At 44.3% G+C, this 17,245-nt stretch overlaps 1 protein-coding gene across 17 annotated transcripts in view; it reads left to right on the forward strand.

The window, feature by feature from the left end:
* Positions 1-17,245, forward strand: part of ABLIM1 (actin binding LIM protein 1) — a 299,900-nt gene that overhangs the window by 204,137 nt on the left and 78,518 nt on the right. For all 17 annotated transcript variants that reach the window (XM_074999086.1, XM_074999099.1, XM_074999098.1 and 14 more), the window contains exon 7: positions 12,127-12,214. In XM_074999086.1, the coding sequence (XP_074855187.1) occupies positions 12,127-12,214 (88 nt within the window). The remainder of the gene's footprint in view (positions 1-12,126; positions 12,215-17,245) is intronic.

The raw sequence follows: 17,245 nt of genomic DNA on the forward strand, positions 1-17,245 counted from the left end.
ACAGTTCTGATTTAGGTAGCAGCAACCAACCAGATTAGGTCAAATAGCCGCCAGCATATTCTTGAATATTTAGTAAGAGGTGTCTCACTTCCTATTGGCTGTGTGGTGCTCACCCGCCAGAGACCTCAGTGAAAAAGAAGAGACGAGACTGAGATAACGTTGTTAAGTGAGAAGACTCTTCTAATTTGGGTTTCTGATCAATTCATGTGGGCAAACCTAAGGGTTTATTGAAGAATTTGGAAAAATCTGAGCTGTTTCCCCACTTCTCAGTCTTAATTTTGGCTGCAGTGTTGAGAGAGATACAAGTCTAGGTATTTTTTTCAGTTCTGCTTCACTCCTGCTGGTAATTATAGTGGCTGCTGCATGTAGACTGGACAGGGAAAGAAGGAAGGAAGGAAGTAGTGAGGGAGGCATCAGACTCCAGTGGGCGCTGAGCCAGTGTTTGTTTATGATGATGATACATGTAGACTGAAGTCCTTCTAAGTAAAGGAACTGTGATTTAGTATCATGTCTGAGACCAGAAATCTTCAGTAACTTGCTAAATACAGTAAACTCTTCCATATCCAGCATTCTATTATGTGGAACTCTCAAATAACCAGCATTGTAACCACAAGTAAATTTTAGTTTAATTTTCCATAAGTACAGGACAGTGAAAGTAAATACAAATAAATGCAGCATATACAGTATAAGTTTACAGTGTACAATACTACTGTTGTTGGTAAATGAAGTACTCTGCATACATTTTTGTTTCTTTCTTAATCTCTTATCTTGCTTTTCTTTAGTGTTATGCATTGCTAGGTATACATCTCATTATCCAAAATATTTGACCATCTGGCAACTTCCCAGTCCCAGGGCAGCTGGATAGGAAAGAGTTTAATGTAGATAAAAGCTTGAGAAAAGTGGGTAGAAAATTCAGGCCAGAATGAAGTTAGAGGCAGTTTAAATTTCCCTACTGCTATCAGAATTGCCCTGGGATATCAGCTGAGTGCTGCAGAAGTGAAAACAATCGAGCCTGATATCATATCATATACTTTGCAAAGGGATGAAGTCTCTAATATTTGCAAGATGATTAAGTTTTGTTGTAAAACGGGAATCTGCTTTGAGTTTGTTACACAACTCAGGGCATCCTTTAGGGCAGTGTTTCTTAGCCTACATCTACACTTCCCATGGAAGATTGACTGCTCAGGTTCAATCTTCCAGGCTGCTGTTTGTTTTTTGTTTCTGTTTTTGTTTTGTTTTTGTTTTTTTTTTTTTTTTGTTGTTTGGTCTGACAGTTTCCACATATGTTCCACATAAAAATTGTAATTGTTTGGTGTGCCGTGGTCTCAAAAAGTTTAAAAAACACAGATTTAGGATCTGGAAGCAATCAAATGGCAGCACTGGTGGGTTGTTTGTAGTGGTCTTTGGTTTGCAAGATTGTTATAAAAATTACATCACCATAGCTGATATTGTGGTAGAACTAAATATTTAACTAGATACATGGAGCAGCCCTTGCACCGTAAGTGTGAACAGGCAGGGTTTTTGTTGTAGGATGCACATGACCTTAGTGATGCTTAAATCCTGGCATAAAAGTAGAGCTTTCTGCACATTTCATAACAACTCTGTCAGGTGACTGCAAAGGCGTATCAGTATAGCAGGCCAGAATACAGCTGTGGAATTGTAATGCATCAAAAATTAATTTAATCTTGTCCTTTAGTCAACAGAAGATGTCTGTTGGTAATTAGTTCTTCCTCTGTCAGACTTAATAGCATGGGAGAAATCCTAGCGGATTTGTGTTGTTCCACATTTCTGGCTCCCCTGCCATGTGCTGTTCTTTTGGAAAGAGGGAAAGGAATGAAGTCATGAATAATAGGACATCTTAAAGCATTAGTATTTGGACAAGCAGAAAACATTTATGTAATCAGATGGGAGTTCTAAGAGCACTTGCAAGATAGAAGTTTGTTTAGTAGGCGATGGGAAAGGAAGCTCTATGAAATATACTCATTAGGTTTCCTTGGGTAACAATGGGGTTGCAGAGTATGTTGTATGTATATTTGCAAAGTGGGTTTTGTTTATACTGTGAGCAGTGTGGTTACATCAGCCCAGATACACCTCTGTTTGAAGGACACATGGGACTAGGTGCTGACCTGATGCGTAGTCCTTGAGACACACACCTTTGCCTTCTGGCTCCCTTGAATAGTGTTCCATGCCCTGCATCCAAGGGGTTTCTTGACAAAGTGTAATAGATACGGGTAGAATTTCTGAACTTCTGTCCCTTAGTGTGGAACTTGCAGGGTGTCATTAAGGGCCCTATACATACAGCATGATGCAAAAGGCTATGATCTGTGATGTATTCAGTTGTAGACTATCATAGGGGTTTATCACATCTTTGTTCTGGGACTAGCAGTGGTTAGCCTAGGATGGGTCTGCAACCTGCAGCTCTGAAGCCACATGAAGCTCTTTAAGGTCTTTGTGGCTCCCAGTGCTATATTTGCAAAGTAAAAAACAAAAAAACAAAAACCCTTCTAATTATTTTCAATAAATAGTGAACATCTAAAAGCCAAATAATGAACTCATATCTAAATAGCAAATAATATGTGCTTTTGAACTGTTGGATAACTTCCCCAGCGTCCTTCAGAGAGAGAGAGAGAAGGTTCAGGAGTGAAAGTCAGGAAGACAGTGGTACAAACACACATGTGAAGTGTGAGGAAATAGAATATGTAAGAAGTTTGTGAACATCCTGCAGTAATCATGTATCACATTACAAATCATTGTGTGTGCACTGTTCTTGAAATAGGGGTTACAAAAAGTATGGTTTGATGTTATTTATTAAGGAACGACTCATGTCATATGCATTGCAGCTCTTGAATTACTGAGGGTTATTGTTACTGAATGGGAAACAATGGCTCTTGCTATTTTAGTTGCCTACTCCTTGTCTAGACTCATGGAAAAGTGGCATTGTAGCCATAGATAGATAATATGGGAACAGTTTTCTCTGTAACTGCTGGATGTTCTAACATATGTAGGTCTTAGAATTGTCTTAGATGTCTGTGTACTATGTAGTGTGTACTGTCACTGACAGTGCTCTGTGGCTGTAGCTTGCCAATAGGAGCACAGGATTCTCTGTAATGCATTGTCCTGAATCCTGACAGGAGGGGCTCACCTCCTCTTCTAGGTCTCAATAAGGATTACTACGCAGCGGATTTCAAACTTTTTCTGCTTATATGGGCAACAGCAGTCTGTGGATAAAATACAGCCTTTCTCCTCTTAATATACTTTCCAAGGTGGGCTAAATATTATTCATCTCCATTTTATAAACGGAGAAAACATCACCCAAAGTCGAACAGTGAGTTAAAGGCACAGCAGGAAATAAAACCCAGGTCTTCTGACTCCTAGGCCTGTGCTTGGTCCCAGTATCACCAGTCAGGATCCTTTCATGGCCAATGAATGTTTCGTTTTTCTTAAGGAAAGAGAACCCAGCCCTGACTTCTGCTCCAGCTATGCTTGTGCTATTGAAGCAAGTGAAGGGGAAAATTGGGCCCAACACAGTGGGCAGAAGGTCTTGAAACTATCAAAATTAATAGAATGGCTAATATTGTTATATGCCGTTTTTCCTTTTGGGCCATTATTTCCTCATTCTGTGAAGTTTTGCAGTTAAAGAAAGTTAGATGAGTATTTGGTGAATGTATAACGTACACATTTTACTTGTATACTTACCAATGCCTTCAGAGAAGTCTCAGACTAAAACTATATTACTGATTTACCAGTGGGGGAAAAAGCAAAGTAACAGGAAGGTCATGAGACACTTCATACAGTCATCAGTTTAAACTTGTAACAGAAAGATTTATACACATTTGAGAACAAAGCAGTTTAGAGAATCATGCAATTTTAACACTCCATTTGTTAAAGGTCACTTTGTAGCTTAATACTGTCCAAGAATCTGTGGTCAATTAACGAAGCCTATTTTATGGTTTTACTTCATAATTTTTCCTGTTTTACGTGTTTGTGTTCAGTAGCATCTCTCTAGTGAAGAATCAGATAGTTTCCATTATAGACTTCTTATTCTAAGGGTTGTGGTTTTCATTCATAATAAGTTACTTCAGGCTGAAATTTGGCCATCTCTCTGAGGTTTCAACATTGGAAAAAAATTCTTACAAACTTACAATCAGTTTGACAGTTTTCAAAGAAGAGCTGTAAATCTTTTAACCCATATTCCCTCAACTGTGGCCTGATTGCATACATTTGGAAAAGCTTTTCCAATGACAGTCCTTCAGGTAAGCTAGAAATTTGCATTTAATAATGTAGTGAAGTCTGGGAGAGTTTTTCTATTAATAGCTTGGTTCTGGAGGACATCATAAAAACATAAGCCACCTACAGTAATTAGAAATTATGGATAGGTCTCTCAATAGCTATTAGCCAGGATGGGCATGGAGCGTGTTCCTAGCCTCTCTTTGCCTGAGGCTGGAAATGGGTGACAGGGAATTGATCACTTGATGATTACTTGTGCTGTTCATTCCCTCTGGGGCACCTGGCATTGGCCACTGTTGGAAGACAGGATACTGGGCTTGATGGGCCTGTGGTCTGACCCAGTAATGCTGTTCTTATGTTCTTCTGGTTTAAATAGTGCTGTCTAGCAGAACGAATAGAATATCTTCCTCTGAAGACAAAGTGGGGATTGACTGATAAATGGAAAGGGACAAAGTACAAAGGAAAGAACAGGAATTTCAAAAGGCAGGTGAAAAGCCAACACAGCAGCAGTATAACATCCAGTGCAGCAGCAACTTTTTCGATTATGAGGCTGAACAACAGCACTGGTTGAGATACGGAGACTATACATCTCTTGATCCTAACACAACATGACTCAAAAGCCAGAGTTGGAAGGATGAAAGAGAATTAATAAATGCCTGACTATGAATGGAATATATTCCATTCCTTCCATTGCTGGGTGCCCTAGCTAAATGGGTAGCTTTACCTCTGCTGATCATATCTGGCCTTTGCACAGTTACACTCCATAACTTAGCATCAAGATACTCAATAGGGGATTATCTTCCAATGAAGCCACTTCATCAGATAAAGTTGAATGACTGGCTTTTTTGCAATTAAATTTAAGAAAGCTTTTGTTTGTTTCACTTAGTCATCTGAGAATTTAGGCAACATCCAGCTGTAACAGAGATAAACAGGAAGGTTTGTAACTCCAGAACAGGTTGCTGCTGCTTTTACTGCCCACTGAATGCCTGCACTTTCCAGAAGACTGGAGTTTTACTCTCAAGACGTTCCGATGCATATTGGGTACAGGAACTATATAAAACACCAAAAATATTTGCATTTCTTGGCAGGGCAGAAAAATCCTTCAGAAAAGGTAGTGGAAATGGCGAGAGTGCATGGAAAGGATTTATTTTCCTTCTCTTTGAATTTATATTATTATTTATTTATTGTATTTCCCTGTTTGGGGAAGATCCCCTCAGAAACTGGCTCAGCTTTCTCAAGAGTCCTTTTTTCTCATTAACTGGGAGAGGTTCTCAGCCCAGCATGACTGGCTTGATCTCAAAGTCAGATAAAGCTGTAATCATGTATTACAAGCAGCTCTGCAGACCTTGTTTTTCCTGAGAACTTCTGGGAACGATCTTGGGGTGGCGTTACCAAAAAGAGAGACTATATCTTTTGCTTGGTTGGTAGGGGCTGAACACACACACACACACACACACTCACACTCACACTCACACTCACACTCACACTCACACTCACACTCTCTCTCTCTCTCTCTCTCTCTCTCTCTCTCTCTCTCTCTCACCCCCCCCCCCGCCAAATATATATGTGAGTGTGGGTGTAGGTCTTGGGTCATGTGAAACTAGAGTTTGGCTTTGAGCCAATGTTCCGTATATATTGGGATGTATTATGTGTACTCCTGTGACTCTTCCCACATACATCAGGCCATGATGGCCTGGATTGCATCATTAAGTATAAAAGGCCCACTATGCTTTTTCAAGTTTTCTTCTATACAGTTATTGACTGGACCAATCAGCTGCTGAGTCTCAGCCTCCTTCAGCTCCTTAAAATGTTGAAATATGTTTCTGGTTTTATGTGTATGTAGTCACATTTATATACCGATTAATGAAATTTTTACGTTCTACTAACTTATTTTCTTACACATGCCAGAAAGTTTATATATATATGAACATAAGCAAAATTTCCATCAATTTGGATTACATTGGACAGGGGGATGGCTGGTAATTGCAGGGATGAAGAGTTTGCTCACCCCTGCTCTAGCTGGCAGTGATAACTCGATTTGTTTTGTGCTTGACTGTAAGCATTTTGCTTAACCTCTGCGAGGAAAGGCAGCTCCGTGTGGGAGGAGGGGGCTGTGAGGGAAAAAGAGCTGAAGGGCAGTTCTGCACAGGGGGAACATGGTCAGTGCTCACCATACTACAGCTTCTGCATCTGTCAGGCCATTCCAGGAGGCAGGGCCCCGGGGAGCCAGGGGAGGGAGGAGGAAGGGGTAGGGACTGGGGTTGCCAGGCATTTAGATGTGGACTAGAATGCCTGCGCAAAGCCCTGGCTCACTGCAGCTCCCAGAAGCAGATAGCATTTTCCTGCTAGCTCCTAGGGAAAGGTGCAGCCACAGGGGCTCTGCATGTTGCCCCTGCCCTGAGGGCCAGCTCTGCAGCTCCCATTGGCTGTAGTTCCTGGCCAGTGGGAGCTGTGGCGCACACCTTCAGATAGCGGCAGCGCACAGAGCCTCCTGGCCATGGCTCTGCATAGGAGCCATTGGGAAATGCCAGGAGCTCCCTGAGGTAAGCACTGCCCAGAACCCACACACCACATTGCTTCCTGTACTGTCTGTTTTGAGATCATGTATGATTTGCTAGTTAGAGATGAGTTGCTCATTGTTGGGCTTTCAGATATTCACCAAAATATCGAAAAAAAATCAGGAGGGGCTTTTTTACTTTGCAGTTTTAGCGTCAGAAGCCACAAAGATGTCCTTGACTAGCGGCATGTGGCTCCAGAGCGGCAGGTTGCAGGCACCTGCCCTGTCCCAGTCTAGAGTCTCCTCCTACACTCCGAACCCCTCATTTTTGTCTCAGCCTGGAGCCTGCACTCGAATCTCCTGCCCAGCTTGGTGAAAGTGAGCAAATACGTCATGGTGTGGGAGAGTGAGCAATGCAAGGAGGGAGGGTGGAGAGCAGAGCCTGAGGGCAAGAGATGCGGCAGTGCTGTTTGCTTTTTGGCATTCAGAAAGTTGATATTCATAGTGCACCCCCTACAGGTGTCCAAGGCCCATGTGATAATCCGTCAGTGGTTGTACGTATGGCGAGAAGCAACTGCATCCCTGAACTCCTGGCAATTGAATGTCTGAGTTGTTGGCTTGGTATGAATGAGCCTACAGCTGCAGGTAGTAACAACATTTAGTGTCCTCTAACAAAATCACAGCAGCTAGGATACAACATTTATTTGTAGCGATGCAAAGGAAAGGAGAATTCTGGTGATACATCTGAGGGGAGGGGTAACAGAAATTTCAGCAATATTCTGTTCTGGACAGGCTTTATCTTGTTTTTCCTCTGCGTCTGATTTGTTGCCTTCAAAGTGCCTTGTTCCTGTTGCTGTTTTTAATCCATTGCTGTTTCACGTGTAATTTCAATGTTACATTTTGTTTGCTGCTATTGCAGCTGGATTTGATGTTCTCTGGCGGCTGAGATTTGATGACTTCTCTTCCTGTGGCGCCGTAGAGTTCTGCATGCGATTGTGTACAGCAGGAGCAGGGAACCTTTTTTCTGTCAGGGATCACACACACACAGGCCCAAGGGGGAGCATAGAGGCTCGGGGTTTGCCCATGCTGAAGTGGGGTCAGAAATAAGGGGTTCAGAGCACAGGAGAGGCTCTTGGCAGGGGCAGCAAGTTGTGGTGTGGGGGGATGAGGACACTGATTTGGGGTGCCAGCTGTGGGTGGGAGCTCGAGAAGAGTGCTTTGAGGTTCAGGAGGAAGCTCTGATCTGGGGCCGTGGGGTTTGGAGTGCAGAAGTAGGCTCAGGGCTTGGGCAGAGGGCTGGGGTACAAAGTCTGGGAGGGAGTTAGGGTGCAGGAGAGGGGGACGAGCTGGGCCAAGGGATTGCAGTCCAGGACAGGCCGGGGATGGGGTTCTGGTTGTGAGCTCTGTCAGGGTAGCACTTACCTGAGGCAGCTTCCAGTTGGCAGTGGAGTAGGGCTAAGGCAGGCTCCCTTCCTGCCCTGGATCTGCACTGCTCCCTGAGGTAACCACCAGGTCCAGCCCCTAGATGGAGGGTCCAGGTGGCTCTATGTGCTGTCCATGCAGGCAGGCCCCATCCCTGCGGTTCCCACTGGCCACAATTCCTGGCCAATGGGAGCTTCGGAGGCAGCACTGGAGGCAGAGGCAGAGTACAGCGCTTTCTTGATTGCCTCTGAACCTAAGAGCTACAGGTCAGGCACAGGGCTTTCAGCCTGCGACACAAGAGATTTTTGCTACAGACCAGATGAAACGAAACAGCAGGCTAGATCCAGTCTGTGGGCTGTAGGTTCCCCACCTGGCATACAGAGAAGGGAGAGGACATCTGGGGTGTCAGTAAGTGCTCTGATCATTTTACAGTCAAGCTCCTTTGAAAAACTCAGAGGGAGGAAAGGAAGCTGGGTTACTTCCTGATTAAACTGAAATGCTGGAGGTGCAGTAGAATTCCAGAGATTACTTTTTGATCAGACTTACTGGAGTGCAGAAAGGGCAACCCTGCATCTTCCTATAAAGACCTTCTTTGAACTGGTGTGGGTCTACTAAGCAGGGAACTGCTAGGTCAGGTTAATCTTCCATGCCACACATTCACCAGTCATCCCCAGAGCAGAAGGTAACAGCAATAGCAGTGGCTAACATAAGTCTAGGCTTTCATTTGTTGCTGTCAAGTGGCTCAGTCATTCCAATGGGAAGATCCCTTCCTTGCCAGCTTCTCTGAGATGCAGGCTCTGTTACTCAGGCTTGTTGCATCTGAAAAAAGATTTACTCTAAAAACCCTGTGTGATACAACCCACAACAGTCTCAGCAAAGACACAGGGTGCTCTGAGCAGGTGCCTTTCCCAGCCTGCTCCAAAACAAAAGCTACATGCTGCAGAGTCAAAAATTACCCTTTCCTGGCATTCAGCTTCTTTAACAAAGCTGCTAACGATAGCATAAAGTTCAGCTGAGGCCCACCTGGCCTTTCTTGGGACTTCTCTGAGGACTCCTCTGATGACATGTTAGCCACCTGCCTTTCCTTTATGTCCAGGTGAAATAATGAACTGCCTTTCTCAGAGTCAGCAAAATCCACTTACCCTTTCCCCAGCAGAATCAACATCTGCTAAGTGTGTGGGGTGTTGTAGGTAGACCCTGCCAGCCTCCTACAGACGTATTCTGCCTGCAGTTATGATCTCTGTGACCTCGTGGGCTTAAGCAGAATGATCTGGCCCTGGTGTTCTCAGATCAACAAAGAAAAGAGCAGTAGGTATATGAAAGGAAACCAAAGCTATAGAATGGAAAGTGCTGTTCCTGTTGTGCATCTGCTATGCTCATTACTCTTTGGCTTTCATTGCCGACATTGTGCTGATTAGTTGTTAGGCAAAGTCCCTGGTGAAGGTTTGTGAGGCATTCATTGTGGTTCATGTTTCACACTGTGCTGGATGAGAGACGTTCCTGCTACACATCTGCCCAGCCAAAATCCCCCTTCTGCCCCAGAGAAGGAGAGGAGTGCTGCACTGTTCCCCTGCACTCACTCTAAATGCAGAGAACACACACACTGATGCTGTTTGCTGTCGCCAGCTCAGTTGTGGGGGCAGGTACTGGGGCAGCAGAGGTGAGCTTTGAAATGTGACCCTTCGGCATGAGGGTGTTACCTGGCGTGCCTGGAACTGCCCTCACTGGAAGTGCCAAAGTCAGAGCAGGCTGCGAAGTGAGAGGAGATATGCCCATCGCTGGTGAGTTACACTGGTGTTAAACTCCCCCACCGGTCACAAACTCTGCTTCTGATCTCCTCCCCTGCTGGTTACCAAGAAACACAACAGAAATCACACAGGCAAAGGAAAAATCGACATAAACCTGAGACCAGGGATGGTGACACACACAAACCTGTAAGTGATCATTTTAACTCCCTGGACATTCGCTAATAGATTTAAAAGGAGCCATTCTTCTACAAAAGAATTGTACCACAAGATTACAGAGGGAGACATCTGAATTGGAATTCTTTCATAAGCTGAATACCTTTAACCTTGGCACAAATAGAAATCTTAACTGGCTCATGAATTACAAGGTCAATTTTCCTACCTTGTGATACATGCAGAAGTGAGACGCACACAACTTAATTTGCTTCATTAACTGGTCCTCATGACAGGTAACTTCCTTTTTTCCCCTTCGTCCTCCCCCATTCCCTGCTATATAAACCATGGATTCTGTTTTTCCATTCCATTTTCGTCTGATGAAGTGGGTTTTAGCCATGAAAGCTCATGACCTAATAAATATGCCATAAGTAAGATAAAGGTAGAGTAAATAACAGGCAGGTAGGGAGAGGGAGGAAAGAGGTACAGGAATCTTCCATAGAGAACTCTTGAAATGGTCTTCAGTCTGCAAATCATAGATATAACCATGCCAGGGTCTTCCTCTGCGGATCATATGTGCTTTCTAATCTGGTTTCATTTCTTTGGTTTTTAATACCAAGAAAAAAGTGCTTATTCTGGGCTGTGTTAGACAAAAAGCAGCTTTCCCACCAAGCAGCTGACAGTGAACCAGCAGCGCCCAAATCTGTAGCATCTTGCAGTACCCAAATCAGTAGTACCCCCAATACCAGTTCTTATGATGCCCTTCATTCACCCATAAGCTATGGGAAAGGATGGATGTGTCTTTCCCACCACCTCTCTGTGAGGTGCAAGTTTAGTCCTCTGGCTACTAAATTTTTGGTAAAATTGCCATGACCTGTGTGTGGGTGAGTGAATGGGGGGAGATGATGAGGGGGCAGAAATTGCAGGGATGAGAAAGCAAAGCTGAATGTGTGCTGGATTCAGTCACAGAGATCCCCTTGTGACTGTCACTTGATGTGCTGAAATACCACTGAGCCAACCTTTCTGGGTGCTCCCTTGTCTTGCTGAGCCAGGCCCTCCAGTGCACACATCCCACAGCAGTTTAATTCAGCCCCCTGAGACCAGCTCAACACTGAAAAGCCTCTGTTAAAGGGACTTGTCTCAACAACCAGGCGCACGGCCCCAGTGGGACCTGGACCCCAGACCAATCCGTCTTTCTCTGTATAGAGTTTTATAGCGGGTAAGCTCCTGTTATTTGCCCTCTTTCTTATGTTGAGAGAGATGTACAGCTGTTCCCCCACCTCTCTTCAGTTAACAATTATTTACAGTGGATTTATTAGTCAACAAAAGTGACTTTTTGAAGAATAAGAAGTGGGATTTAATACGCTTGTTTCTGGTTTATAATATGACCCGGTTTGGAGAGGGTTTTGTATACCTTCCTTCATGCCCAGGAAGGAGGCACGCTTCACGTAACTTTGGGTTTATAACCCAAAGGCGGGGAGTGTGCATTGGAACGCTGCAGTAAATCCCTTAAGCTGAGTCTTCCCCGAACTGTTCTCCTTGTTTGCATCTGAGCCAGCCTTACCTCTAGGTTTTGCTAGGGGAGGCCAGAAGCAACTCTGATCAGTCTAGTTCATTATGCCTATCTGTGTATTTAAGAGACTGTATGAGTTGGGGGACTTGAATTTGAGTACTTAGCACCCTTGAGTCAATAGTTCAAATTCAGGTTGGGCTGCAGGTGCCAGCGCCTGAGTTGAGGTTACTCTCTGAAGTCAGGTGGCCTGAGTGAAATAAATTGGTGATCCCAGGACTCCACCAACAAATCCCTTGTTAAATTAGCAGTGACAGAAGGCAGTGCCAAGGATTTAACTGGCCATTGACACTGAATCATTCAGGTAGTAATTACACATTTGAATTGACCCACTTTGTTGACAGAATGTGTGGAAAGCTCTTACTGCTAATAAGCAGGGTCTGTTCTGTGACAATTTCAGAGCAGTGTCATATACATTTAAAAGAAACAAGAGGGAGACAAGCAAGAGCCTATCAATGAAGAACAATATGATGCTGTATCGCTTCCTCATTGCCTTCTTTGTTTTTCTTTAGGCAGGTGACAAGCATTACCATCCGAGCTGTGCACGATGCAGCAGATGCAACCAAATGTTCACGGAAGGAGAAGAAATGTACCTGCAAGGTAAGGACGTCTTCATTTCCCCACTGCCAGAAACAGGCGTAAGGTCAGATAGCCAACCAGGAAACAGCATCGTATCAGTGATCCTCCAACAGCCCTGTTGATGTCTGGCAGCAGCAGATCTGAATTGCTTTCCAGGCAGGAGGTTTTGATTTTCATTTTCCCCTCTCTGAGTCAAGGCAGTTTGGATGCCACCCGCTGACATCTTAGGTATCTGGGATTTACAGCTGCTTTTTCATCATTGCTGTTCTCTGAGGGATTGGTGTCACCACCCTGGTGAATGTTTCATGGTATTCCCTATGGTGCAGTATTCCCTGTAAGCTGTGGGCATGTGTGTCCATGCACGAGAGATTCAGATTCTGCCCTGTAGATTAACAGAGCGCTCACAGCTGGTTTTCTTTCTAATGGTCGTGCACATTCACACGTGCCTCGGTGCACATAAAAATGTGTTCTGCACATGGATGGAAAAAATCCACGCATAGATGGAAAAAATTAGAGGGAATGTAGATAGGGTGTCCTGACAGCTACCCTGCATTGACTCCAAACTGGTCACCCCAACTTGTCCTTTTAAATATATAGGAAAAGGTAAATTTCAGTGGTCAGCCTCTGAACACTGGTGTGTTATGCACTAAAATTTCTGTATGTGGGATGCCAGAATGAGTGAGCAACCGTTTTTGTTGTTTTCCTCCTAATCATTTTGCTCATATATTCTCTTCTTTTGGAACCTGAGCTCATGGAAAACCTTCCAACAATTTTAATGGTCTTTAGCTCAAAATGTGTGTGTGTATGTACGTGAGATTTCCACAAGTACACACACCCATGTAACTACTGTCTCTAAACCTCTGTGTTTTTTCATGTTGCTTGTCTATCTGAATTCCCCTTATCATGTCTTTTATGCCTTTCTACTTCATTGCAGGTGTGTCTTCTTCAATCTTTCTTTTTTCTGTCCATTTTCATCTCATTTTTTATAATGTTATCTCTATCACTTCAAGTACTACCAATCTCTTTATTCATCTATCCCCCACATTCACTTCCCCTTCCAGAGGAAAATGTTCTTCCTTTTGGTTGAAATACACACTTGATCCAAATTTGAATCTGTTCCCTCACTCCACGGGGGGGGCGGTCACTTAAACTCTCAGGCTTAGTTATTTTTCCCACTTTGCCTAGTTCAACTAAATATAGTTGGGAAGGTGTGTAATGCACCATTAATGGCCAGAAATTAAAGTGGGTGGGTGCCTGAATGGTTGGGAATTGGCCGGAGAACTCTTTCCAAGTATGTTGATGTCAGAAGAGCTGTAAGTACATGGTTAGGGGTCCTGAGTGACTAGGGAAGAGAGAAACAGGGTGTGGAGTCAGGCAGTCTTAAGTGAAGAGTGAACTGAATTGCAAGAATTCCAGGCAGGTTCCCACTGGAACAATCCTGCATAAAGAGAAGATATTTGAAGAGAGAAATTACTGGGCTGGTGGATTTCTATACTCCCTTTGCTGTTATTGAAGACATGTTGTTATAAGGGTTATTATGTGTTACATCTTCCCAGCCCAGCTTCTCCTACCTATTTGACTCTGCAGAGAATTCATAGTTCTGTATTATCACCATCTGTACAGCCTTGTAAATGATGTGCACATTAAGACCTGCATATCTGCACCTCACTTCAGGTCAAAGAGGAGAAAGAGGAGGCCTGTAAGGGAGGGAGGCAGTTTTGCGGGTAGCAAGTAGGGTCCTACCAAATTTACAGTTCATTTGGTCAATTTCATGGCCACAGAGTTTTAAAATTAGTCAGTTTCACATTCTCAGGTGTTGACATCTAAAAAGTCACAGTGTTGTAATGCTGGGGGTCCAGACCCATAAGGTGGTCAGAGTGGGAGGGTCCCCAGACTATTTTAAGTGAAACTCACCAAAGAAAATATGAGTTAATTCCAGGCACAAATGAGTCTGTGGTTCAAAACCATGACAGATTTGCAGTACTATGTCAGCACTGAAACGTGTCTTTTAGGGCTAACCCAGGTTGACCCTGAAAATCTCTGCTTCTGTTTTCTATCTCCGGCCTTTTGAGAGTCCAAACAGCAAAAAGAGAATTTTTTCTTGTGTCCTGTTTTATCCCCTCTTCCAGCATTCAGTGGGTGTGCTTTCTTGCACATAGCACCTTCATTGGCATAAGAGAGCCACTTTTATTGCACAATGTCCCATGATCAGAGAGGTAGCCATGTTAGTCTGTAGCTTCGAGAACAACAAGAAGATGCATCTGATGGAGTGGATCTTTGCCCATGAAAGCTTATGCTCCAAAATATCTGTTAGTCTGTAAGGTGCCACAAGACTTCTTAATGTCCCATTAATTTACATAGCCCATCTTGATGGGGTGGGGGTAGATGACTCCTTGTGACTGGGTTCACAAGTGCAGAGTCAGTGTTTTTATAGTTATAAGGCAAAACTTAGTATCACCTTGTAGCATGGGATGTAGACATTACAAGTGAAATTAATGCATGCAGCAACTCACAAGCATTCCATAGGCTTTACACTAATTGTATTCTGGTGAGTCTAGTATCTGTCTGGAACAAGGCTAACATACAGGTGAGCTAGTCTGGTTTCCAGGCATGAATTTGTCAGTGCTCTGCTGCTGAGTAGAGTCTTGGCAAGATCTTGCACCTCGTCGGCCTGCGTCACAGTGTGAATGGTAGGAAGTGGTGTAACTTGCACCGATCTGACATTCACTGAATGGGGATTGTTTGACAACTCGGTGCAGCCCTTGGTATACATGCATGCAAGTTTTATTATAGAACCATAACTTAGTGCCAACTTCCTCTCTAGCCAGGAGGTGCTCATTTCCCACCCCTGCCCTGCCTCCTTCTGTGCCTGCTCTACCTCTTCCCCATTCCACCCCTTCTCCCAAGCCCCCACCTCCTCCCTCCGAGAACATCTGGAACTCTTGTGAAACAACGCCGCAGAGCACACGAAAGCCAAGGAGAACTATACCCATGTGCATCTTAGTGATAAATTTAGCCCTGGGGGTTGGGGAATGAAGCAGGAGAGGCAGCTGGCTCCTTCCTCTCTTAATTTCTTCCCTGCTGTGTCCCCAGCTTCACCTCCTTGTCCCTTGGATGCAAGTTACACTCTTCTTTTCCCCACCTAGCGGCAAATTAATGCAAGTTACGACGCTTTGCTGATTATCACGGTTTTCTTATGAACTCACTGCATTGATTGTATCACCCCTGTTCTTCAGGAAGATTTTACCTGCTTGCTGGCAGCTGCACTTAGCTTCTTGGTTCTTAGTGCAGTGTACCCCAAAGGCTTTCCCATGGTGAAAGTCTCGCTTAGCTTCAGCTCATAGGAACATTGCGCCACCCATCCTGTGTGGATTCCCCCAAGAGAACCAGTCCCCCTGCAAGAAGTGGAGCAGTAGTATCTTTCCAAGCTTTTTGTGGCCAAGTACATAGCAGTGAAATGAGTGATTGGTGACCAGCTCCCTCCTGTCACAATTACCACCTCCACTGGGCATTGCCTGTGTCTACAGCTCATTCCGCGGTTGCTCTTTGCATAAGAACACAAGTGTGCTCCTGGCCCCACTGTTGGCAGTGTGAGTTTTGGGGCCGGGATTTCATCCAGTGTTTACTTGAATGTTACATCTAATGAAAGCAAAGGTAACCTGCAAAGAGAACAGTGAGAGTTGAAATAAACTAAGTCACCTCTACTTTCTTGCCTCCAATGACCTTTTTGTAACAATGGTGGACAGTCTGTGGGTTTGCCTGGGCAAATGACAAGCAATAGCACTGAGAATTTTCTTTCTCCCATGTGTTTCCTAGTATCGTAACTCTGTCTCTCACCCAATTGGTTCTCAAAAGAGACATTGCTTAGCATGTAGAGTAGGCCTGCTGTAGTTTTCATGCAGCCTTTCATGCTTTCCAGGCTTGCTGAATTTGTATATTTCAGCGCTCATTCTGTGTTGTAGGGCTGCTGCATGCAAGATAAAAAGTTAGACAGCTGCATATTTTGTTTGTTGTCTGCCAAGGGAGCAAAGATGCCAGTGGTGGGATTAGCAGCAGAGTACTATAGAGTTTCCAATAGAAAGGTAATTAAACTGAATTGGGTCTGGAAGATTTACATAGCTCTGAGCTGTTTCAAAATAAATGAGCACATCTGGGTGGATAAAACCTCAAAGCTATGGTTGGCTCAAAGTACAGGACTGTGCAAAATATTCCCATCTAACCTCAGACCCACTTCATCTGAAGTTTTCTATGTTTTTAAACCTCTCATTGTGTTTGGCTTGTGAACCAAAACTGAGGTTGTTAACCCAACTCCTCCCTGAGAATCACAGGTCAACTCAGCTTCACACTAAAACAGGCGTATCCAGCCCGCGGGCCGTATGTGGCCCTGGAAAGCTAGTAATGCGGCCCCACAGGATCATAAACTTTTAACATTATTATGTGATTTGTATACATTAGCTATATTATATACTTTATATGCAGCCCAAGACAATTCCTCTTCACTCAATGCGGCCCAGGCAAGCCAAAAGGTTGGACACCCATGCCCTGAAAGCTAGGGAACTGCTCCCACACCTGATTCTGCCCATGGGATGTTCACCTGTAGAGGCCCCAGCTGAGAGCAAGGCCCCATTTGCTATGTGCTGGATATATACAGGATCAGATCCAGCCCTTGCCTGGTGAGTTAACAGTGTAAATATTTAAGACAGATAAAGGGTGTCAGAAAGGCAGTAGTGCTAGCCCTCTTTTACAGAAGCGGAGCAGGGTCCTAGAGAGAGGATGAGAGTTTCCCTCTCACAACAAGTCTATGACAGAGCTGGGAGCTAAACCTGGCTCTCTTGAGTCGCATTTTAGAGACTTTGCCACAAGACCATCCTGCCTCCTGAGCATTCCTGTTCATCAGGCCTCTAAGTGAACCACTGAAAGCTGGTCTCCTTCTGACCTTTGCACAGCCCTGGCTCGGAGGCTGCTGTTCGGTACATGACATCCTTTGTTATGCTTCCCCTGCTGAATGAGCAGTTTCTTCTCCCTTGGCTCAGACTCAAAGCTAGGCATCTG

The sequence above is a fragment of the Carettochelys insculpta genome, chromosome 7, assembly GCF_033958435.1.
Source record: "Carettochelys insculpta isolate YL-2023 chromosome 7, ASM3395843v1, whole genome shotgun sequence".
NCBI classification, from domain to species: Eukaryota; Metazoa; Chordata; order Testudines; family Carettochelyidae; genus Carettochelys; species Carettochelys insculpta.